The sequence below is a fragment of the Haemorhous mexicanus genome, chromosome 10, assembly GCF_027477595.1.
Source record: "Haemorhous mexicanus isolate bHaeMex1 chromosome 10, bHaeMex1.pri, whole genome shotgun sequence".
Taxonomy (NCBI): domain Eukaryota; kingdom Metazoa; phylum Chordata; class Aves; order Passeriformes; family Fringillidae; genus Haemorhous; species Haemorhous mexicanus.
This window is the reverse complement of record NC_082350.1, coordinates 4,775,251-4,800,656: the sequence shown is the minus strand read 5'-3', so window position 1 is coordinate 4,800,656 and position 25,406 is coordinate 4,775,251. Positions and strand designations below refer to the sequence as shown.

General features: G+C 45.8%; 1 protein-coding gene across 3 annotated transcripts in view; it reads right to left on the bottom strand.

Moving 5' to 3' along the window:
* Nucleotides 1-7,211: 7,211 nt before the first annotated feature.
* The window catches only part of HS6ST1 (heparan sulfate 6-O-sulfotransferase 1), a 193,430-nt gene continuing 175,235 nt past the window's right edge, over nt 7,212-25,406 (bottom strand). Inside the window, exons 2-3 of one of the 3 annotated variants that reach the window (XR_009487618.1) lie at nt 10,836-13,875; nt 7,212-10,805 (exon numbers count right to left, since the gene is read on the bottom strand). Coding sequence is in view for 1 of the 3 variants with exons in the window: in XM_059854977.1 (XP_059710960.1) it covers nt 13,167-13,875 (709 nt within the window). In the remaining 2 variants the exon portion in view is untranslated. Of the gene's footprint in view, nt 13,876-25,406 lie in introns of all 3 variants that reach the window. The other 2 variants (XR_009487619.1, XM_059854977.1) reach the window with 2 other exon arrangements.

The window sequence follows — 25,406 nt, the reverse complement described above, 5'->3', positions numbered from 1 at the left end:
CCATCAGGAGATAATAATAAATCTGACAAGGAATTGTAGGATTAAAGATAGAACTTCACTCTATTAGGAGAAATGCCTAATTAACTTGTGATTCATGCATCCTAATGGAGTTTGAGAGCCCCATCAGTGTCATCAAATCATTGTCCCCTCCAAATCATGGCTCACTGCCTGCTCTGTAGAAAAGGAAAGCATGATGGGGTAACTGGACATTGAAACAGGATGACAATAATATTATGGAGGAATTCTGTGTTTTTACATGCCCCTAATAGGGGCAAATACTTTAAGGAGAATCTTTTGAAGTTAGTAACATTCACTTTTTGGGTGGACTAAATGTAAATCTGACAAGAGGCAGCTTTTATTTATTCCCAAGAGACAAGGCTGCAGGTCCTGACAGTGCTGACACTGAGGAGCTCCTGTCTTACCTTCTCATTAAAATCACAGATGATGCCAGAGCCCAGGGGGGAGGCAAAACCCATTCTCCTTCCTCAGGACCTGTGTCCCAGGGCCCCGAGGCAGGGGCTCACTGTGCTCTGTGGTTTTACAACACAACCAGGGCACACTTGAGGAACCAGGACACAAATGCTACAACACTTCAAGATAACATCATGAATGAAAACCTGCAGCATTTATTATGTATCAAAACCCCAGACAAGGAAGGTCTTTTTGTGTTTTTTTTTTTTTTTTCTGTAGCGAGGGGAAACAACAGAGTTCTGACACAAATGAAAAAAAGCCCACTGACCTCCCAGGTCAGTGCTTGAAGCACATTTCCATGCAATTCTTTTTTCCTCCACACCACCACTTAACAATATGAAGGGCCTTAAATATGACAGGAAGAATAATTTGGCTCATGCTCAACAATTCAATGGAAGCTGCCCGACGGGTCAGACATGCCTGTGGTTATCAAGGTGGCAGAGAGCTCAAGACAGAGCAAGAGAGGGGAGAGATGGACAGTTAATCCTTCCATAAAGTGATCTTTCCATTTGTTTTATCCTGGAGCATCATCTCTGCCAGCACAACAGCTTTGGGTGGTCCCACCCTACCCTTAAAAAATGTGACACAGTTTGGTGACTACCAGCTCATCTGTCTTCAACCCCTTATGCTCATCCTCTCCAGCACTCACCTTCCAGTTTTCCACACATTTCAGAATCATTTCAGTCACAGAAAACTGTGGCATTGTGTGTTTTTAGAATCGGTTATTCCTTTTGTAACTCAATAATGGTTCGGTCCGCGGTTCCCCCCATGTGCTTCCCTCACAATGGTTTCTCCCTATTGGAGCTGCCCCCCCCCCCGCCTGTCATGGTGACCACCCCCCTTACCTCGAGCATTCTCTGTGTCAGTCATTCCTTAATTTGATGTATGATTTGCCCCTGGGGTTTTTCCCCTCCCCTGTGTGATCCTCAGTGGCTTAGCTGTAACCCACGCTCCTCCCTGGGTCCTTGCTATTGGTAAGCTTTGTGTCTCCTCCTATCACACCCACTCCCTTCATCAGCGCCCCCTCTCTGGACCCCCGTTTGTCGCCTGTCCCTGAACCCACCGGGGGAGAGCATTAAAAGATCCTTGGTACTTATACAGGCGTCCCTCCTCCTTCCTTTGCTTCGGTCCCTCGTAGCCGAGATCCGCCCGCGCCACCCACGCCGCAGACGGTGACCACTGCCAGGGCTCCGGAGGGGATCCGGGAGTGGCGCTCGGTGTGGCCATCTTGGGCCGGGCCGGGGGCGCCCAGCCGGGCACCCGCACGGCCCCGCGGCCCCGGGACAGAGGCTCCAGAAAACTCTGCCTTAATTACTAGGAGTATGTAAGTGAATTTATGGAAGTGTAGAAAGCACCAGACACCTTACAGGCAAAGCTGGTCCCATGAGGTGTCTGTGCTGGTAAAAAAGAAATTGAACATCAGTAGGAGAAGAAGGCTTGAGGGGAAAACACCACAGACAAGTCAAAAACAGATTTTTCAAGGTGAGAAACACACCTAAGTGCTTTCAATGCACTAGAGGCTGTTCTGGACTACCTGAGAAAGGAATGCTAGGGGCTGGAAAGAACACACCACCTTCCCATCCAAGGAGAAGCTGCCTCACATCCTTCCACTGGCTTTGGCCAGCCCAGACCTGCCGGCCACCTTTACAAAGAATGAGGAAGGATGATAAACAAATGGTTTTCACAAAGAAGCCATGGGAGAGCAGGGGAAAAAAATAACCCACAACCAAAAATGTGAGGCAGCTAATGAAATTCCCAAACAGAGAGAAACCAACCAACCAAAAGAAATATGCTGATGTGGTTTGTAATTCTAGTCCTGCCACAGATGTTACAGGCACTGTGAATTGCCAGTGCCTCTACTAATAGAGTTCTTTCCTCTTGTCAGGATGAGTAAAAAATACACAACGCAGCAAGAGCAGGCCTAGAGCAGAAAAGCCCTAACAAGCAATGCTAACAAACGCCGGATCACTTGGTGGGGAGACAGTAAAGCCTGTTGGGTTGACATGCCAGCAGAAATCTTCATTTATTGCTGTAATTGTTCCTCCCCACACTGTCCCTGTGGGTGCATGGTTTGATTTTCTTGGGAAAGTCCTTAAATGTAGATCTGAAAAATCCAGACAGCATGCACACATGTCCAGAGCTTGGCTGGCATTGCCAGCAGCCAGCCCTGCTGTCCCCAAAATAACCCACAGCACAAAGCCCAGCTTGGCCCGAGCTCTGTCCCCTGAGGCTTGTCCTGTCCTGGCAGTCAGTCCTGGATTTGTCCCTCCCTGGAGAGGACACCAAGCTCAGACCCTTCGCTGCTGTGACATGGCACAGCCACCCCACTCACCAGGACAGGGCGCACAGACAGCAAAACCACCCCAAATCACCGAGACACTGCCAAGAAAAGCCTGGCTGTGGCCTCAGGTTAAACACACTTCCCAAAGGGTTAGGGGTGTCCTTCTCCAAGGGCAGCATGAGCAGCTGGAGATGAGGGCCAGGACTTCATGTCTGCACTTTAACAAGCTTTGCCAGGGGAGAGAAAACAACAGAACTCAGAATAAACACATGAAAAAAACCCAGAATTCAGAACAAGTACATAAAAACACCCAGAATTCAGAAAAAACACATGAAAAAACCCACAGAATTCAGAATAAACACATGAGAAAAAAACCAGAATTCAGAATAAACACGTGAAAAGCTCTGCAGAACAGTTGAGAACATCAGCTAGGCTGCTCCTATCAGAAGGTTGCTCCTCCAACAGGACCCCTGTCTCCATTTTCACCTCCAAACCAGCTGAATTTGGTCATTTTAGCTGCTTCAGAAGGCCAGTGCCCTCAAAACAGAGCACCACACACCCTTAATTCTTTGCATGGCTTGGCACTTGAGCAAAAACCTAACAAGCAGCAGATCCCCGAGGCCAGGAGGCTGCACACCTCTGCCAGCAGCAGTTTTCCAGGCCCCAGGTTCTCCAGCCAGGGAGCAAAGCCCCCACTGATGGGCTCCAGCAGCAGCATGGCTTTAGCATTTCCAGTGACACAGAGGAATGATCACTCACTAACCCAGGAAAATGTAAAAACCCACAGGAAGTTGTGGCTAGTTTGGTTCACTTCATAAATTCTCACTTAGCACCAAAATATTTGATGTGAAGGAAAGAAAAGAACATAGGATGAGTAGAAACCAGGCCTGATGGGCTGCTGTAGTGTGCAGAACATCTGGGCATTCACCAGTGTGGCTGTGAGCTCTTGCTCAGACAACAATGTCTGGCACTAATAACCCAATCCCACAGAAAGGGCTCTACAGGAAAGTTATTTACCATCTCGCAGAGGCTGTGTGATTTATCTGTGTTGTCACTGCCTGTGCCAGGAAACTGATGAGTGATTACCACATTTTCATGTGAGGATCAGGTATCCAGCCTGAATTAACTAGATTAGACCATGTGGAATTTCTTTTCCATTTACAGCACAGCTGAGTATAACATTTGGTTTAAGTCAATAAGGAACTTTTAAATGGAATCCAGTAATAACCAGAGACTGTTAAAGCCACTTGGATTAAATGCTTATTATTTATCACAATGCACAAACATCTGGATTCCAATCTCATAGAATATGTTAGTGGGGAAGGACAAAGCAAATAAATAAATTAGATCTGGTTCATGAAACATTTGCAAAGCACTGCTACCCCTCATCCATTCCCAGCTCCTAGGGGATAGGTATTCAACCTTTCCCTTGTGTTGTTGGCTGGATGTTGATTTAAAAGCATCTCAGATTTGCAGCTCCTCATGCAAAGGTCACAAGAACCCTGTTTGAGACCCTGCATGCCCTCCCTCTCTGGGGACAAACCCTCTGTGGAGCAGGAACAGCAGAGGGCCAGAGTGGGGCAGGGACATGAAAGCACTCAGGAGTAAAAAAGCCTATGAGGAGAGAGCATCACCAAAAGACAGAAATGAGTAAATTCACGCCGGACAAAGAATTTCTAAGCCCTAACAAACAGCATCACATATAAAAGCTGCTGCTTGTGCTACAGTGTTGTCTGCCCAATAAATAGAGACTTATTTTGGGCTTAGAGATGCTTGCAAAATCTGAACATGCATGGTTTCCTTTCCAAGCCACTTAATTCCCAGATTAATTAAAGCAGACAGGGCCTTGCTAGAGCAGTTTTCCCCACTTGAACCTCTGATTGCTTGATCTATTAAATACTGCTCAATTAGTGAATATTTCATTGGCTACACCCCCTTTATCTGAAGTTTAGGAAACAACTGCTACAGTAAAACCCAAACTGCTTTACTGTTAAGTCCACAACATATTTGGAATTTATATATGGACGTGCCTTGGTTTCCCCCTGCAGCAGAGAGGGGAGCTGGGCCCAAATCAGCCATGAACATTTCCAACTGCAGAAAGCCCCTGATTTCATTTTATCTGTGTATAAATTTATTTACATCCCTACTCTAAGTGCCACTGAAGTGCTGCATCACAAAGTGTCACAAACTGCAAGGCCTGGGACTCTGCTAAGATCTGTCCCCTTCTGCAAAACCCCCAGAAACACACAGTCACCACTGGATACCCATTTAACTGTGCCAGGACCTAGGTCCCTCTTTCTGCTCTGTGACAACAAAGAAGTCCAAGGACCCACACATGGATCCTCAGAAAGGCAAAAAGGGAACCTGGATGACCCAAAGATGAATGTGGAAAAGCTTTGGCACTACAGTGTTAAAGCAGATTTGCTTTGCTTTTCCTTGTCCTCTAGACAAGGGTTATTAAAAGGGTTATTGAGGAGTTAAAGTAGCTCTGTGTGAGTTTGTGAGGCAGAGAAACAAAACAAAACCTCTGACAAGAGCTCAGCACCACCTCCTCTGAGACAGTCGAGTCAGGATCAGCTTTTCCATGCAGGAAGAGCAGGCTGTCACCTGGGGCAGCAGAACAGCCAGGGGCTGTTTATTGTTAGGCTAACAAGAAATCCTATTCTGCAGGAGGCAAAGGAGGGCACTTGCCAACTAACCTCAGGCAGCACATCCCCCAGAGGCAGTGCTGGAGAGTGTAAAATCACCAGACAGAACAGAAACAGCAACATTTTGGACACATGAATAAAGAAACTGAGTAGTCATCAGTGTAACCAAGAAAAAACCCCAAAACTCTGGAGGTTATTCCCTCAGTAATGTCTCTGCTTCTTTTAGCCCTCCTTCAAGCATCCATTCTGCTCCTTTCCCCTCCTGCAATAGCAGGAGCCTCCCTTCCACCTGCAAACCATCCTCCCTCTCCTCCCTCCTCTCCTTTTCCTGGAGGCTCCTGCATGGAGAGCCAGAACCATTTCAAAACTGCTGCAGGAACACCACATGCAAATTAAAACATTTTACTTGGCCAGACTTCTTGTGACAGAGCATCCTCATGGCTTTTGGAGAGGTCAAAGAGGAGACAAAAAGAGCCCTGGAGCAGGAACAGCAGGGCTCCCACCCAGCAGGACGAGCCATGCCTTGGTCCAGTGAAATTCCTCCTACAGCCTAGCAGGACATGATTGCTCCTGGGCAGGGGCACCAACACAGCCAGAGGGGCTGACCCAAGGTCTCTGTCTGTCTGTCCCCTCCCCTCACAGCTGAGCCCCATTAGGACCTCAGGTGTTCCCCTTGAGTCAAGGGCTTGAGCTAGAAATGCAGTTAGCAAAGATACCTACTGTGATTAGAGCCTAACTGAAACCAGGTGGGATCAATGGCACCTGATGTCAGTTAGGGGATAACTGAAACAAGGCTGGCAATGACAGCTGACACACGACGTATGGAAGAGTGCAGGAGCCATAAACACCACTGGGCTCTAAGAACGAGAGGAGGTCAGGACTGGCACCAGAGGCCAGCTTGACACAGGTGAGGAGTTTACCATGAGGAAGAGGTCTTGCTTCCTCCCTAGCAGCCCAATTAAAAGAACAATTGTGCAGGTGTAATGGACATTCAGCTAATTGTGACACTTGGTGAGAGCTAATGTTTGTGTAATTGCATCATAGAAACCATCCTGGAAACCAGGTGAGTATAAACAGAGAGCAGGAGTTTGGGACTTTTTTACACATGTCTTTAGGAGGTTACTCCACATGTGTGCAGTGCTGTAATAACTTTAATTATCATGCTTGAAGAGTTGTCTGTGTGTGCTTCACTCTCACACCATCCCTTACCTGAGTCCTCCAGCAGCACCTGCACAGCCCCTCCCTCCCTCCAAGAGGGAGCTCTAGGGATGCTTAAATAAACCTCCATAAATATCTTGCTGCTCTCACTTGGGATGCTGTGAAACACTTTTATCACCACCCTCTTACCCCCAACTCACTTCCACTGTGCAAAACAGGACATGGCTCAGCCCAGTAGCTGCAGAAATGTTTTCACACAACAAAGTACTTCTGAGCATGAAACAAACAAAACATTCTGTTAATTATTCCACAGTATTTGGTATAGCAACCTCTATTTACTGCCTGCAAATTTGTTCATTGCAGAGCCTCTGAAAAATCCTCCTGTATAGTATCAAAGGTAATTTTTAAGAGATGACAGGTTCCATGAGGTTTAAGGTTTTTTTTGCAATGTTGGCTCAAATGTAGCAATAGGAACCAACAGACTGCAGTTCCTGCTTGAATGTTTCTTGTCCAGGAGTCTGTTTTTGTAGCAGAAAACAAATATTCTCCATCAACTGCACTGGCAGCTTTATCTCTCTGTAATAAACAGGCAAGACATATTACACTGAAACAGCAGCAAAGGCCAGTGCAAGGACAACACACACCACAGATGCTCAATTTTAGGGTTTATTTCGTCTGCTAACATTCATCCTTGATCTAGACAAAAACAATTAGATGATTTTTTAAAACTTTATTTTTCTTGTGGAAGAAAAAACCTTTTAACACTTTCTGTAAGATGCTATAAATAAATATATAAAGCTTTAAGTGTTACTCGGCTCAAGTTAAAACAGTTGCCTTTTATTTTTTTTGTTGGTTTTAAGTTCCTGAAGTGGGGGGAAAGTGCAAACCATACACATTCAGCCCAATGGAATGAGTCCAGCCACAGTCACTTTCAGAGAAGCTGAATCTGTTTGATCTACAACATGGGGGATGGAAGGCAGGTGGGGGACAGGTGTATTTTTCTACCCTCAGTCACACACCTCCAAGAGGAACTGAGTTCCTTGGTAAGTAAAGCCCACAAGAAAGGGGAGAGGAAGAAGAAAATAATCCTGCCTGCACTGACCTTTCCCTGCTCTGTGCAGACTGTGCAGCAGAGAGGAAAGAAGAGACAATCTAAGCAAGGTCCCAGATGAATGGAAATGACAATGCAAACCAAAATCAGATAGCTGTAGGGATGGTGAGAAATCCTCTGCCTCTTGTGTGTTTGACTGGCAGACTGCACATAAACACACAGGAACTTCACATTGAGAGAGGATGGGGATTTTTGTCTTCTCCTTATGGGAAAAAAATGATTAAAAGGGGCAATAAAAATAAGTTAAATCATATTCCAATATGTACAAAACAAATCATGCTCAGTAAACCTTTTGAATATAAAATTATTCATTATAGTACAACTCTCTCAATCCAGTCTCCAGAACTGACACATGGGGGAACTGAACAGGGAGGGGGAATTGTGGAGACAGACTCATTTGCAAATGAAGTTTTTTTTCAGCTTGCATGGCTAAGAATTACAGAGCTGGGACAACACAGGCTTTAACACCCGTGTGCTCATCAGGGCTGCATTCACCTTGGCAGAATTCCTGTGAATGGGGTAAAACAAGCAGCCATGGATAGCTGGGGTTGTGTGCCCTCCTCTCCTGAGCTGCTGCTCACTGACCTGTGCTGCAAAGGCTTGGAACTCTCCAGACCAGGCAGTGAATGCCAGGCTCCCTTTGCCTCTGGTACATGAGCTGCTACCTTTAGTGGAAGTGAAAAGAGGAATGAAAAGAGAACACAGCCAGCCCTGGGGTTTGTGTCCAGCAGACAGTGTCAGCTGCATGCCAGGGTACAGCTCTGAGCACTCAGCACAGGTTGGGGATGGATTCCTGCAGTGCCACCCCTTTTTTTTGTGATGACTGGAGAAGTCACAGGTTGGGGATGGATTCCTGCAGTGCCACCCCTTTTCTGTGATGACTGGAGAAGTCACAGGTTGGGGATGGATTCCTGCAGTGCCACCTCTTTTTTGTGATGACTGGAGAAGTCACAGGTTGGGGATGGATTCCTGCAGTGCCACCCTTTTTTTGTGATGACTGGAGAAGTCACAGGTTGGGGATGGATTCCTGCAGTGCCACCCTTTTTTTGTGGTTACTGAAGAAGTCTCTGGGGTCTGGGTAACTCTGAACACCAGTGAGACACCAGAGATGCTTTTTGCCCCAAGGTTTGCACCTTGGCCAGGCCCTGTGCTGTGATGCCATCATCACCTTCTGGAGCTGCCCACTGCTCTCTGAAGTGGCTTGGCTGGCTCAGAGGGAAGACTCCCTAATTCTGCTGCCATGGGGAGTCCTCCTGCCTCGGTCACACCCTCAGCAACTGCACTGCTCTTTTCTGCTCTAACAGGAAGCCCTGGGAGGGAGGATTCAAAACCTTATTGGGATCTTTCTTATGCTGCTTTCATTGTCATCCCAGTTCTGTAAGCAAGTAAGGGACTGGGGGGTGCAAAAACATCAACTGAAGTGCTCCTCATTTATTCCAAAACGTTGGGCATAAAGGGAGAAATTCAGACAAGCCAGAAATTCACACTGACCCTTTTCTGACTTTTTTTTTGTTTATGACTTTGACCCCTGTGACAGCCTGGGCTGGCAACCTGACCAGTCAATCCTGCATTTTGTGACCTGGACAGGGTACAAGGTGGCACCTGACTGTCTGGAAAACCTTGGATGAGGCAAACTCCTTCAGCAGAGCTAACTAGGATGAGACCAACCAGCAAGCAAATGTTCTCTTCAGCAAGAACACCCAGCAAGCAGTGATGTTTACACTGTTTAGGGAACTAAAAGCAAATTGACTTCTTAGCCCCAAGAAGTCACAAAGTTCCTAAGGGACAAGTGCAATCTTGCACCTGCCTGCACTGCTCCCAGCACTCTCTGAGCTGACCTGGATCATGATGCACTGACAGACCCCCTGAAGAAACACTTCATGCCCTGAAGAAGCTTTTGGTGTGTCTGGAAGTCACAGGAAAAACATTTTGGAAGAAAGGGGCAGACATTGAACAAGAATCTACTATCTGGCCACTACTTCTGCCAGAGTGCCTTAAAGCTGGTGGTCTCCATTCATTTTAAAACTACACACACACACTTTCCATGTTATTGTAGCATCAAAACATCAGTCCTACAAAGAAAAGAAACAGTACCACTTCCAAGTGTGGTACATATAAATCACAAAAAACTACATTCACATTATGTTAAAGAAGTTCCCTTGCACCCACTAAAGGAAGAAGACAGTGCCAGGTATGTCCTGCAGCCCTGTTCTGGTACACAGCACTTAAAATCAATTAACAGCCAGAAGCAGAGCAGCACAGCAGCCAAGGTGAGGGATGGCTTTGGGGTGACTCTGTTCATTCCCATGACTCAGAATCTGTTTCAAAGTGCCCTATACTTCTCATACCTTGGAGAGTCCCTAAATTTGTTACTCCCAGTGTAGAGGTGGAAAAACTGAGGCATTGGCATGGGTGCAGGATTTAAATCCTTTAAATCTAGAAACTTCTGCCTCAGTACTGAGGTCAGCCCTCCTTTTGTGGTTGAAACTGTTCACCAAAGACAGTTTTCAATATAATTTCATTTCTTTTGCTTGTTCCTGCAATACATTACAAAAAAAAAAAAAAAAAGTTGGAGCAAGGTCTTCTACTGACATGCTTCTAAGGTCAGAGGCTGCTCCTGATTTAGACAGCCCTGCAGACAGATTCATTAGCATCCAGCTGGTTCCTCAGAGCCTGGGACTCAGGAACAGCTCAGGCAGACACAGCCTAATCACAATCCTGCTCTGAACCCCACACAGCCCCAGCAGTGAGACACAAACAGGGATTAGCTGCAGGAACCCCTTGTGCCTTATGGATCCACCACCCAGGACACACCTGAAAAGCTTTTGGGGAAAGGTGGGAGCTGTGCACGTGCAACAACTGCTTTTTATGTCTCATGTGCTGCTTTTGTGGGTAAACAGCCTCCAAAGTTGCATTTTTTAAATACCAATGTGCTCTGTAGTTACAGCAAAATGTAAAAGTGCTGGCAACTAGCAGACATAGCTTCTGCCAGTCTTGGGATTCAGAGAGGAGCAAATGGACTTGTGATGCCTTCTTCTTGTGATACCTTCTCTTGTAGTGCCTTCTTTTGTAATACCTTCTCTTGCAATGCCTTCTCTTGTGATACCTTCTCTTGTAATGCCTTCTCTTGTGATACCTTCTCTTGTAATGCCTTCTCTTGTGATACCTTCTCTTGTAGTGCCTTCTCTTGTAATGCCTTCTCTTCCCCCAAGCCAGCCACCAAATACTGCTTCATTTTTCTCCCCAGTTTTCACCCAGGAGGAAATGCTTATGGGCAGGCTACACGTTTCTGGGAACAGGAGCCATCCTGTGGCAGAGGCACTGGCACAGCCTTAAAGACATGGACAGCACTAGCACCTACTGGTACCAGCCAGATGTGTGGCTGGCAATGTCCAGCTGTGCCTGCAGGCAGGTGAGTGTGTGCTTGTGCACTCTGCAGCAGCAGAGTCAGACCTGACCAAAATCCACCTGAAATCCACAGGAAAGACATCCTCTGACTCTGGCTGTAACAGAATTGTCTCTGAGCCCTAAGTGCTCTTTGTGTTTTCTCTAAAGTTTTTTAGCTGTCTTTGCTCTTCAGGAGAAAAATGTCTCCCAAAGCAAGGTGTATCTCCCCCCCAGAAACCCCTCCTTTGCAAACTCAGTCTGAACTTGAAACTGCTGGACACAGTGCACAGAGGCAGAGAAGGAATGAAAATCCCAACCAAGCAGCACATCAGTGGGTCTGTGTGATGGGGAAGGGGTGCTGTGAAAATGACATGCTAAAGTTGAGTGCATCAGCTCTCTGCCTCTCCTCCAGTGGTTTCAATGCCATATTTGATTTGTAGTTAATGTGGCCTTTGAACATCAAACCCTATTCCATTTGGTTCAGAGTTTACCCTAAACAATGGCTGGTTCAGGTCTTGCAGGCTGAGTAATAACAGAGTGAGACATGAACCAGGCACAAACTGCTTCATTTCCATGCTTCCAGCCAAACAAAGAAGTGCTTGCAACTGCAAAAAAATAAGCCATATTTTAATTTGGTGAGTGGAAAGAGGAATTAGAGAAGTCACTGTTGTTCTATGACTCAAAAGTCAGTAAGCAGAACCTGGTTAGACTGTCCCCACACTGGAGGATTAAACTTCCATGAGGCCCTAAAAAACAGCATTGAAAGAGTTCTGCTTTGAGAGTGGTCTGAGACTAAAAAAACACCATCCATGATTCCCCTTTCCAGCTTTATGAACACAGCTTGTTCTTTTAAAGTAAGGGCTGCAGAACAGGCACCCTGCCAAAAGACAATGTGCACTGTCTCATAATTAATTTAGACCCACAGTCAGAAATTTTCACAGCTCTGGAAGAGAGCCCCATCCTGTCCCCACTTAAATCACTTCTAGTGACTTCACTGGAAGCAGGCTGATGCCCATTACCTCTTGATAAAAGCAAGTAAAAATAACTGAAATAATACAGCTAGGCAAGGTCTGTATGCTTATTCTGGGTCAGTATTTCACATAGCAACAAACAAAACAAAATCACCCCCTGGTCACGTTCCCATTAGTGACTTATCATCTGCAGGGTCCGAATTTTGTGCGGATTTATGAAGGAGTTGTTAAATTTTTCTTCTTTTTTTTTTTTTTTTTGGTAGTATGTAGGATAGGGTTTTTGTGTGCTGTTAACACACAATATACTGATAGTGGCTTGAGTGCTAGTGGTGTAAGCTGACAGGACAACATGTGAATGCAGGTTTGAGTCTATGGTTGGCTTTAACTTGTTTTGGGATCAGTCGGGGAAACAAATCTGGGATTTTTGGGGTATGAATTCCCCATTATTTTGTGATGAAGCTGTGTATGTATATGTGATACCAGTGCAATGAATCAGAACCACTGTGCTAAGTACATTTCCCAGGCCACAGTCAATTTGCTTTAATGTTTCTCATCCTCTGACTGGTTTTCTTCTTTTTTTTTTTTATGGTGGTCTACTTTCTGGCAGTGGCTGCCAGCTGAAATGCTGTGTGCTCAGATCCCAGCCTGACAGGATGGCCCATCCTCAACTCAGTCACCATTATCAGCTACTGACAAACAGTGCAATTCCCATCCCACCTCCCCCACCAAAGAAAACCTCTGTTTCCTTGGTTTTTAATTATGTATCTTTAGATCATTAGGGGATAAACAGATTTTTAAAAAATCCCACTTCTGCCATTTGTGTTAAAATCGTGAGGATAAGAAACATTCTTCTGTATTTGGCCTTACTGCATTTGTGCATTTTTTATCTCTGCATTAGAATGTTGACCCTTTTTTTATTTTTATGTATTTATTGATTTTTTTAAGAATCTCATCGGTCTTGTAAGAAACAGTAAAAAGACCCTATGCTTAAGGAAGCAATCTACCTTCTGTTTTACAGACTTGTTTTTAAATAAAATATTTTTTTGTTGTTTTTGTTTTTGTTTTTTTTTGTCATTTTTACTTCCACCATCTCTTATATGGAAACCCTAGAATATCATTAATATAAAAGTCTGCCTAGGCTACCACTTCTCTATAATATGGCTCATGTAGTCCTCAGTGGGCAAACGTCCTTGCTCCTCGGTCTCTTCCTTGGGAAGCGCTTCGTTGGAGCGGTGCAGGAGCCTCTCCTCCCGGTTCCTGATCCTCTGCTCCATCCTCTCCAGCTGCCTCTTGTACTGGTAGCGCTGCTGGAAGAGGTCCTTTGCATAGTCATAGAGCTGCATGTCCAGGTCGTTGAGCTCCTCGATCCTGCGGATGGTGTCGTTGTCCACCTCCACCCCGCCCGCCCGCGTGCTGTTGTACTGCATGAAGGGCCGGATGAACTTCAGGTTGAAAGTCCTCTCAAACAGGTACTGAGTCTTTCTCTGGAACTCTGTCAGGCCGAAGAAGGCCATGTCTTTGAGGTTTTTTTTGGCGCTCTCCAGCAGGATCTGCGCTCGCTTGTTCTCCGGGATGAAGGACATGTTGTAGCAGCCCACCAGGCTCAAGTCGGCCAACATCCTCACCTGGCGGTTGTTGGCCAGGTTGTAGGGGCAGTCCATGAACTCCTGCAGCGTGCAGCCCGACCAGTCCGTGCCCTCGTAGCACGAGGGCAGCTCTTCAGGAGTGGGTGTCCTGCCATCACACATGTGCAAGGAGGTCTTCCAGGTAGCTCCTCGCTGGACGTGACGCCACTCGCTGAGGTAACGGGATACGGGGTCTCTCAGCAGAGTGATGTAGTAAAACTTTCTACAAGGGGAAGAGAAAACAGAATAAATGCTCTGCTAGTGCAGACAGCAAAACACTGAGAGCAAGTCAACATCACATCATCCATCCCACTGAACTTGTGGGTTGTTTTTTCCCTGCAGTATCTCATGCAAAGCCCTCTGTGCAACATTAAACCCGTCTTTCTCATTTCAGCCTTGCCAAGTAGTAGCACCTCTCCAGGATGTCCACTGCCAGACTACCAAGTCAGAACAAATCACCAGCACTGAACCTGCTCCTTGACTTCAGAGAGCGACTGTGGCTCCTGGCACTGCCTGGCCTTTCTCTCCAAGCACTGGGTGCCTGCAGTGGCAGCCAGGACCTGCTCCAAAGGACAGCCCAGCAGCCCCTCTGTCTGTGAGCTGGGCCCATCACCTCCACTCCATGCAGATGCTGACCAGGACACCCACTGCTTGATTGATCTGGCTGCCGAGCTGAAATCTGGGGGTCTGCAGCGAGTAGCAGGATAAAACCACAGGAACATAAATGAAAAACAATGGGAAATCAGCAATGCAATATGCTCTGCAGAAAGAGAAGGCTGAGCTGACAACCAGCAACAGCAGCAATAATTTATTCCCATTTCAGTCAACCTGGTATTAAATCAAACAAACTTCAGACACACTTTTGACACGAGACTAAATAGAAGGGAAAAGCAAGACAACCAGGAAGAGCCCACATAATGACATGGGGCGTTCTTGCTGTTCCAAGTACAATGAAGTCCTCAACAATAGAAGCTGTCCCTAGAACTGAAAACATGACAGCTGTCTCTAGCAGAGACCCTCTGGCTTCAGCCCATCAAGTTCTGGGATCGACAGAGATGGCAACAGAGAGGGAAAAAGGCTTTTCCTCCCTAACTGCCAGCAGCGTGGGACTGAGGTGTCTTTGTGTTTCCAGGAGGAGGAAATGCCTTCTCTAGCTCCTAAAGCTGGCACGTGCTTGCAGGGCATGGGGCTGTGACACTGAGCACACAGGGAAGCACCTGGCTCTGGCAGGAACACACACAGATGCAGCTGGGAGTGTTTCACACAAGGGTGGTGGAGGATCCATGTCCCCATCAGAAATGCATCTTCAGAATGCACTGCCTTGCCAGCACTGTTCAGGAACATCAAGTGGAATGGCCACTGAGATGGCAGTGGACAGTTTTTTGAGGAAAAAAATACAAAAGTATTCTGTTCTATCCAATTTTAACAGACCCATGTTTTCCTAGCACCTTCAGTATTATTCTTCCTAGCAGTAACTTAAATTTCTGCAATGAGAGCAATTTAGTTTTAAAATAATACCTCAGAGCCATTGCCCAGGAAGTCTCATATTAAGTAATGTTGGCTTTCCTAATTCATTATAAACCTGCTGAAGGGCTGATCCAAAGCAGTCAGTTTTGGTCTTTCCAACAATGGCAGTGAGTGTCCACCCCAGCTCCAGTTCCTCTCCTGCTTTCTGCCTTCATCACGAGGGCTGGCACAGGGATTTGTTAATTTTGGAAACCATTCCATCTCTCTTCAATAGCAAGAGTATCTCACAGTAATTCTGTCCAGTACTGTTTGTGTACAAGGACAGGGAGAAAAAGGGGAGCAGATATTTTCTTACAAAGACTTTAAAAAGCCTACCTCTTTTTCCTTCCTTTACCTTGCAGCCTGCAGTGATTCCACTGCCCTGCCTGAGAGGCAGCCATAATTCACACAGACTGAGCCAAGAAACCTCCAATAGATGGGATAAAATACAGCAGTGGGAAGAAAAGGAGAGCAGTGATGAATGCCAGATGTTCAATGACAGACAGTGGTGCTAAACACTATCAGCAGTTTTTGACTTGTGAACTGCAGTGGATTTTTATTTTCACTGATGTAATCCAAAGGTTGCATTTTTCACTGAGCAGGTCGAAGCCATTTATTATTTTGTGGCTACAGAAGCAACTAGAAGGGTTGCTTCTCCCTGATCCCCAAGATCAGGGACTCATTTGTGTGTGAGGTAACCACAGACAAAGGAGGAGCTGATTCCTGTCCCAACATGCCACCTATACAAGTGTGGATAGGGAAAGAAAAGAGGAATTGGTATCTGCATTTGGCAGACAGGGGAACCACAAACATTAAATGATGTGCATGAAGTCAAAGAGAAGTGGCAGAGTTGGCATGAATCTGATTCCTGCAAGGCTGACTCCAGCTTATCTTCTCTCTGTGTCTCTGCTTAAACTTTAGGAGACTGTAAGTAAATCAGATGAATAAATATCATGCAAAGCTTCTGGAGTCCACTGAAACAGAGACACTGAACAGGACATGGACTGGAGAAAGTTTAAGGAGCAGGAAATTCTTTCTTCACACCTGCACTATAAGAGCTATTGCCTTAGTCAATGTAGTACCCTGGTAAATATTTTACCATGAGGGATCTTTCTCAAAGATTCATCTCAATGAATGGAAAGCACAGGAAATAGGTTACAATTTCAGAAATTCTACTTTGAATTCAATTTGCCCCTTTCTAGGTCTGTCACATAGAAAAGTGCTTGAAGGACAGAGCTTGCCTCCTAACACAGAAATCAGATTTATCTTTGGAAACTGGAACCAGGCTCCTGGAAGTAACTTAAGGAAGCTGCCCCAATGGGGCATAAATAAAATAAAATAAAATTTAAAAAACCCCAAAACCCCAAACAAACAAAAAAGCCCCCAACAACAACAACAACAACAAAAAAAAAAAACCAAAACAAAATTAAAAAAACCCAAACCAACCAACCAACAACCCTAACACACAAAACTAAACAGACACTTTAAAACAATAGTTTTAACTGCCTAAGTGGAGATGCACCATTGATACAGGGGAAGTTATGCTCCCAAATTTGTATTTAGCTTTCTGGAAAGGTATTGGTTTCTGAGGAGCAGATTCCCTCAGCCCTCAGCCACTTGGGAATTAGAGGGATGACAGTGCAAGTGTTCACTCAAGGAACTTAGGATAATGACCTTTCTGTTCTTGAAGTATAACTTGGGATTGCCTTTAAGTTCAGAGAAAAATTAGGTAACTAAATCATTGTCCATGAGCAAGCTGGGGGAACTTCCAGCATGGCTGAGGGCACAGGCAGTGCCACTTTTTAACAGTGGCTTGCAATTCATGAGGAACCACATGATTAGTGCTTTTTTTTGTCATCAGAGATAAAATAAACCCATAAACCCCGTGCAGCTGTGAGTGCCCTTCATTCAGCATGGTGTCCCAGACAGCCACTTCACTTCAGTGCTCCTAAAGGCTCATTTCAGAATTGTGGTCTTCTCCTAGCCCAGATGGTTCCACTCAATAGTGCCTCATAAAAAAGCCCCACTTTGGCCATGCAGTGTCATATCTCACTGGCCTTTCTGTACTTACAAGCTTGAGCAAGACAAATGGACACTGGAGTTAGTAAGATTTGTTCTCCCACATGAAGCTGAGCAGAGCAGCACCAGTGCTCTTGGAGCTCCCCTTCTCCACACCCATGGGGCTGTGATCCCCAGGGGCACAGGGACAAGCACAGCACAGTCACACCTCTGCCTTTCCTTGCATTGCTGCTCCTGGCAGTCCCAACATGGAAATCCAGCTGCAAATCCACCTCTGAGGCATTTGCAGAGCTCACCTCAGACCTGCATGCAAGCTGAGCAGTGCCCAAGGCAAGAATCCCTGGCATATTTATTAACCAGAACAGAACACAAAGAATGGTTTTGATCAACAACCCTGCACCTGAACTGAAGTTTCAGGAAGAAGAAAATCCAGCATTAGAAAGGAAGGCCAACCTTGTGGTCATAATACACAAATGAATTCAGGAAACTTCAAGTGCCCATTCTGTCAAAATCAGCCGCCAAAATTAGCCCAGACAAAGCTCTCTCTCCCTGCCTCTGTTTCCCATGTGTGAAGGGCTGACAATGTCTCCTTTGTCTGTTTTGGAAATTCAAAACATAACATCTTTTGGAGCAGGAGCTGTCTCCTTGCAGGATTATGCAAAGCCCCTGTTTCAGCATGGATTGAGGTCAGAGGACAATGGTTAACTGCAGGCATATTTTCGTGACACGGGTGTCAGGGGCACCACTGCCCTACAGGATTCCCACCCAGACCTCTCCTTCCCATTCTCACACAGCAGCACAAAGCAGCCTTAGTCTTGCCAGCAGAGTTTTGGGGTTTTTTTTTTAAGCAGGGCCATGCTGCAAATGCAGTCACTGAGCAGCTTGGGGTTAAAAATAACCCTTTGTTGTGTGGCTGAAGCTGCCATATTCTGTCTTCATTCCTGTCAGCAGGTTCCTCAGCTAATGAAGGGGAAATGAAATCCTTCTTCCTCTAAAAACTCAATTCCTTCTCTTTTGCTAATAACCAGTCAAGATAATTCTGATAAAGTGACAGATTCTAAATATGATGCTACCATTTCTCTTCAGTTAATTTCCACTCATTTTTACATGCCAATGCATCCTTCTTACTGCTGCTGGTCTATAATTCTGCCAAGAACTGCTTGTTTGACTGTGCAATTCCCTATTCTTTCCTGTGCTTAAATGCTTCCTTCCCACTTGGCCATTTTTCTTTCTTTTTTTTTTTTTTTAATTTTTTAATTTTTACAGGATCTTTACTGAGCTTTCAAGCATTCCTCCCAGGAAAAGCAAAGTATGTAACAAGTCCTTTTTGATTACTGTGGTGGCCTTCCATCAGATAAAGAACAAAATACAGCTATAGCCACTTGCAGTCACAAATGCTTCATCTGCCTGCCAGGAGGGGGAAGGGGAAGGAAGCTGCATGGGTCAGCTTCAGCCATATAACCCCAATCTGTCAAAGCAACATTCCCCCAGGCTACAATTTTTCTACAGCTAAAAGAAAAAAAAAAAAAAATTAAAACATCATTCTATATCTTTGCTGAATTAACTGAGCAGGGGGTCTGCCATCCTGCAGTAATGAGAGACACTGTGTTTTGTTTAAAGGTGCAGTAATGTCAAATTTGGGGCTGATTTAAGGCATCCCTGTAGTTATTGCACACTCCACAAATCCCTGGTGAGAGTCCTTATTCCATTTCCACTGGCTCTCACTGTAAGCAGTTTTTTCACTGAAACCACCACTGATTTTGCCTCCCAGCAGTGAAATGCACTGGTGCAGCTGCCCTGCTGTTAGTCTGCAGGGAGCAAGGGAAGAAGAAGCAGCAGAGCACTCAGCACCCTCCCTGCCATCACCTAAACCCTCACTTGGCTGGAGCACCCGAGGGGATTGCCAGGTAAGGGTTATCTCCACTGGAAATGAGCAGAGCATCCTTAAGGAACAGGTAAGTCATAAATGAGCCAGGTGTCTCTGATGATGGATGAGCTGAGAATGTGGCAGGTGAAAGTCCATAAAGAGTTTGTATTGCCATTATAAAGTCACACTAAATGTTACCTCCAAATAGCAGGTGTATGAAGAACAGTCTCCCCCTTCTGCACAGAAAATAACCTTCTGCTATGATGGGAAACTCTGGGTGACTCTCCAGCCACCTCTTACTCCAGTAAAAGCTGCCTCCTGCCTTATTTACCCAGCCCATACTCACCACTTTTAAAGCCCAACCTTGCAAAGACTCCACCTATTTCCCTGTTTTCCTCTACCCTGTTTTTCCTCTTGCATAACAAGCACATTCTCAGTTAGAGATTGGAATTTAATATATGTACAATCATTACTTCCTTTGGTAGCAAATAGCCCTAATTTTCCTCAGTCTATTTCCTCTCATCTGTTGTTCATTTAGACTCTTCCTGCATTTCACACACAATAAACTCTTCATTCCTTTAAAAGTCATAGGAACAGAAAGAAACCCCAAACAAACAAACAAAACAAACTGTCTTTTCTGTCCTCTATGTTTAAATAAAGATTGCAACACAAAACCCCAAATGCCAAGAGGCTGAATAGCAAACCCAATCCTCCAGCTCTCAGTTTGGGTAAACACCTACAGCAGTGATTTCCTTTGCCAGGAAAGGAGGGGCTCACAGGGCTTGCTTTGGGAACCAGGTTTGTTTTGCATAATTGTGTTTGTTTTGCCTGATGGTCTCTGCTCTTGGGACTTGGCTGTATTAAAAGACAGGACATTTGGAAATGTAACAACAGCCAGCGCTCTGCTCACCCTCCAGATCCTCGCTCAGGGAGGATCATCCTGGGGGCTGAAATCATCCTGGGGGCTGGTTTCACCATGGGCCAACTCAGAGCCAGCCCAAAGCAATGCTCAGGCTGCTCCAGGAGGCTGAGGCAGATGAGAAGAGCCACACCTCTCTCTTTGCACCCATGCATTTTATAAAATGTGGGCAATTTGGGATGGTTTGCAGTCCTGGTGATGCAGCCTGTGATGATCCCCTTGCAGAGCTCCTGTGTGCACCCAAACCATGGCTGTGTGCCAGTAGAACAGAGTCTGACAGCAAGAAAGGAGACAGAAGAGCAAGCAGCAGCTCAGGCATTTCACAGGAGAAACACCCACCCCTCCATCCACTCCACACAACCCTAAACAAAATCTCCCTTTTGGTGTCCCAAGCCATGCATGGGCTGGCTTGAAAACACCAGAGACAGCCAAACACAACTGCAAGGCTCCTCCAGACTGGTGGGGAAGAGAGCTGGAGACATGAGACCCAGGAGAAGGTCAGTCTGTGTGCTCGATGCAGCCACATGCAGCACCACAGACCAAAATTTTGGGATCTGCAGGAGCAGTGATGCCCTGTGCCTGCACACAGGGTGAGGTGTCTCTGTTCCAAGCTGACCTACAATGAAAGGCAGGTCTGCAAAGCAATAGTTAGAACAGTGCTGTGCTCCTGTAACTCAGGTATTCCTCCTGGAATACACTGGCAAAGGCAGCAGAGCTGGAGTGGAGGCACAAAGGATGTAAGTCAGCACCAAGGGCACAGGGTTTGTTTGAGAGCTGGTTTGTCACAAAGTTGGGAGCCTTGACACCCAAGCTGGGAGTGGCAGAAAGACACAGGCTGTTCCATCCTGACTGATATGTGTGGTAACACAAGGGAGCAGTTTATGTCTGGGATCAAAAGGAGCATCAAGGTAGCTGTGGCTGGGCATTCATTTCTCTGAAACCCTCAGAAATGGACACTTTCAGGACCACCATCTCCATTTATCTCCATAAGTGAAACGAGGTGCACTTTTTCCTCAGCTCTCAGTGCTCACTGTGCTCATACCACACTGTTACACACTCAGCCCCAGGTCAGATTTGTTAGCAGTGTACTAACAGGCTTTCCCCAGGAAGCAAGTGTGCTCCTATCACCCTCGTGTCTCACGACTTTTTTATATCCAATTAGCAGAATAGACACAGATAATGAGTTTTAACAACATCTCTGCTTTTCATAAAAATTGCACTGCTGTGTAAGCACAAGAATTTCCTGCTGAACTGTCTCTCTGCAAACAAGTTAATCTAAAAAAAGATACATGGCATGCTATGAACCTTAGGAGCGAACCGCCAGCTCATTTTTCAAAATGACAGATATGATGAAAATTGGACAAAGGCTTGGAAAAAAACTGTGGGGGTCAGGGTGAGGGGAGCAAATGGGGGTGGAGAGAAAGGCATTCCAGAGCTCTCTGGAGCCTTGGACTCCTCTAGGGCCCATTAAAAGCTTATGTTACTTGCACCATTTATAAACAAGAGCTTTCTTTTGCCATAACTTTCCTCATGTGAGGAGCAGCTTAGGAAGTGGTGACTGCTGTCTTCTACTGCAGCAAGGCACCAAAACTGACAGCAAGCTACAAATCAAATTCCTTTGCTTTAGCAGCTTTCTGAGTTTGGGGAGGGTTGCTGTGATTCCTAAGTGACCCCAGGAACCCCCCCAGTCGACAGCAGGTCGGAATGCCGACAGATGGCACAGGGAAGTTTCAGTGCCAGAGGGATTACAGCAGTGCTGCCAGGGAACAGATGGCAGAAAGGTGGACTGCAACCTGTGCTTAATTCTTTGCATTCCTCTGCTTCTATTACTGCCCCTGCTGTCAGCAAGGCAGGAAGTTTCAGGTGGGAAAAACATGAAAGAAAAATTTTCTCTCCCTTCACTTAGTGGTTCTGTCACAGAGACTTTCAGTTACATTGATTTTGGCATTACAAAACACAGAGAAGTCAGTGACACACAGCACCCATATTAACCATGAAATGTTTGCTAGAAGGGTTCTACACCCTTTTTTTAATATCTTCCTCTGTGTGGCCACATTAGAACCAAGCAAGTAGCAAATCAATCCCTGAAGAGTAATGATGCATTTGCAATGAGACACTGAACTTTTCATCTCTGTGCCAGAGATCAATGCCCACTGCACATGCAGCATAGGACAGCAGTTTTCACCCCACCACGAGGTAAGTGGAAAGCACTTGGGGCCTCATTCCAGCTCCAGGGAATAAGTGCTGTCCCCTAACACAGTGCCAGTGCAGCTGCCAAGTCTGTGTCATCGGGGCTGAGCTGCACTGGTTCTGCACAGAAATCTCTGGAGCTTCATGCTTTGTCCTGGGAAGAGAGAGAATGCCAGGGATTTAGCCTTCCCAGGTGCCAAGATGGATGCAATGAATAAAACAAAGTGAACACTTTAACTAATAAAGCATTATTTCTGCATCTGATGCCTGCACACTTCAGGATGCAGAAGAAAGAATGACCAGGATATTGCCAACCAGAAAAAAGAAAACCAGAAGCAAGATGATCTACAGCAAAGACAAAGCTGAAGTAACTATGCACCATGGAAAGATATTTATTTGGAGCAGCTGTAAATAAAGCAGATAGGCTAGAATTTGCATTTTCTTTTGAACTGCAAGTCAGCTTCTCTTCTGTGAATCACAGAGCTCCACTGGCTGTGAGATTCAAAAGAGATTCAAGGAAAATGCACCAGCATGATAGACAGGAAATATGGCTCCTTGGGGAAGATGAAATGATAAAGAAACTGCAGAGGAAGATGAAGGGAGCAAGAGTAGTCAGAGGAGCAGCTATTGATTGCTTGTGCAGGACAATTGGATTCCTTGGCAAAGGGAGGCAATATCTGTGTCAGGCAGCTGCAACACTGCACCCCTGAGCTGCTCATTGATCAGTCCTGCTCCAGCCAAAAACTGATGGACAGCCACTCTTATTGATCTGAGTAGGAAGACTCTGGAATGGAGATGCAGAGCATTTTTAAACTGGGCTGACACGTCCTGAACAAGCAAACACTGTGACTTTCAGCCAGCCAGTGAACATCCAGAACCAAGACATTCCAGGGAAGAAAACACAAACAGCAGCAGAACCCACCCCTGAAAGCAGGCCCAGTGCAAGGACTGGATTCCAAGGAGCCCTGCAAGCCACACAGGGCTGCCAGGAAAAGGGAACAAGTGCTGCCCTGCAAAGCAGCCAGCGTGAGCTGCATCCTGCCACACACCTCACAGCATCTCCTGGGGGCTGCTCCTGATCCCATTCACCCAGCTCCTTCTTAACAGCAGTGCTGGGGGAGGTTCCCACATGGATTTTCTTGTGAACAGTCACACTAGTGGCTTACAAGGAGCACCAAAGCTCCCTCTCCTCAATTAACTGACTCTCCTTGCTCAGGAACAGCAGATGTTGTTAAGCAGCAAAAGATAATCCTCAAGAAAGCAGAGCTACTAATCAGTCACTTTTACATTTAAGATCACTTGGAGCTGCCACTGTCTTATACTGTTTTCCTAATTAATTGCACTGGAATGCACTTAAGTCAGCCCCAGATCAAAGAATCATATGCAGAGATTGAAATAAATCCTGTCTGTGTTGCTAATGCCTCGGAAATGGATGACTTGCTAAGCATCCAAAATCCTGGGTTCCATGGCTCAAAACTACAGATAGTGTGAGATGCTTTCAAAGGAACAGATCTGAGGATGAAAAGGGAAAAGCTCCCTTCATTTGCTGGTAAAAGACAATTAAACAAAGACAATTGTTCAACTAATTTAGTGTGAAGTTTGTGTATTTTAAGTTCCTTGTTCTTCACTTTCTTATCACCAGAAATCACAGTTCAGGAGTGTCAATTTTCATTACAGCAAAACTTTATCATCATAACAGATTTTTTTAAATGTGCTTTAATGAAGGGTTGAAATCTTTTCAAAGTAATGATAAATAAAAATGACTGGGGCTGAATGTGTTACCAGTTGGTGCAATAAATCACTGTCTCTTGCTGCATGAGTCTCTTTCTCATGATCTAGAATATCATCTAAGTGCTTTGACTGATTTACAGTTTAGTAACCCAGCCATCATCATCCATAATTCTACAATAAACCACACCACTTAATGTAGCTGTTACAGATGTTCAGAAGTTCACTCCCTGCCTTTCAGGAGGAGATACTGACACAGCAGCTGCAGGCACCAAGATTAGCTGGGGAAGAAAAATTTGTCTTGGGCACAAGAAAACATCCCATTTTCCTCTAACAATACCCTGACTTTAAAGCTGAAAGACATGCTGCCAACCTTGATACATCCAGTTTCAATTATTAAACACCAAATATCTATATGCACACAGCCACCCCCCTGCCAGCTGGCAGGAGTAACAAGCTGCCTGGCTTCTGTCTGAAACACATCATTTCCTGGGAAATCAAGACATTACTGAAAGCTCTATGCCACAAATCCATCAAAGGGTGTGCAGTGCAATCTCAGGCCTTGCCAGCATCAAGAACCCCAAATTCTGCAGGTGGCACTGCCTCCAGTCAGCCCCAAGGACAACAACTGCTGGGATTTGGCTCTTAAAATCACCCCCAGAGCCAGGCTGGGCAGGAGGGCTCAGCCCCACCAAGAGACAGAGGGCAGCAGGGCCATCACCATTCCTTTTTCCCAAATTATTGATCTGAAAGCAGTGGGTTGATTCTGGGTTTGAACTCATTTTGCCTGAGCCTGGAAACAATGCAGCGTTCGCTGGCCTGCAATTAACACTTAGGTTAATTTCTCCTTTAGAGAAAAGGAGAGTATGCAAGAAGCAGAGCACAAAGTGTGGGTATTTTACCCCAAACAGCTCGAGTGCTCCCTGCCAGCCTCAGCAGCCACTGCTCATTTGGAGCAGGCACACAGACAGACCCACCAGGAGCTGTCAGAGTGATGCTCCAGCTCACAGAAACAATTCCTCTCCCAAGTGAATCCCCGTGCTGAGGAAGCTAACAAAGCCTGCAAAATTCATTAACTGAGCAGTGCTGGAAAGGGCTGCTCCAAATCCATCACTGATGTGTCCTGGCCAGCCAGCATCCTGTCTCTGACACTGACCTGTCCCTGGCTCTGCCCAGAGAGCTGCAAGGAGCAGCAAAGCTATTTCCAACCACAGGAACCCTCTTGCTTCCCCTCAGCTGCACCCACAGGAAGCACAAATCAGCCTTGTGGTTTGGGACTTCACAGGGACATTGGAGGCTACAAAACTTCAGCATCCTCAGGATTTCTCTGCTGGGTGATGCCTCAGAGCTGTGCAATGTGAGGCTGAGAAGATTATGAAATATCAGGTGGGTATTTAACAAACAGCACCCCTGCACTGTGAAGAAGGGATATTTTGCCCTGACAAACCTTGGGTTCTTCTAAGTGTGCTTAATGGGATTCTCTGCCCTGTGGTTAGCAGGAGCATTTGTGAATACCAGAAAAGCA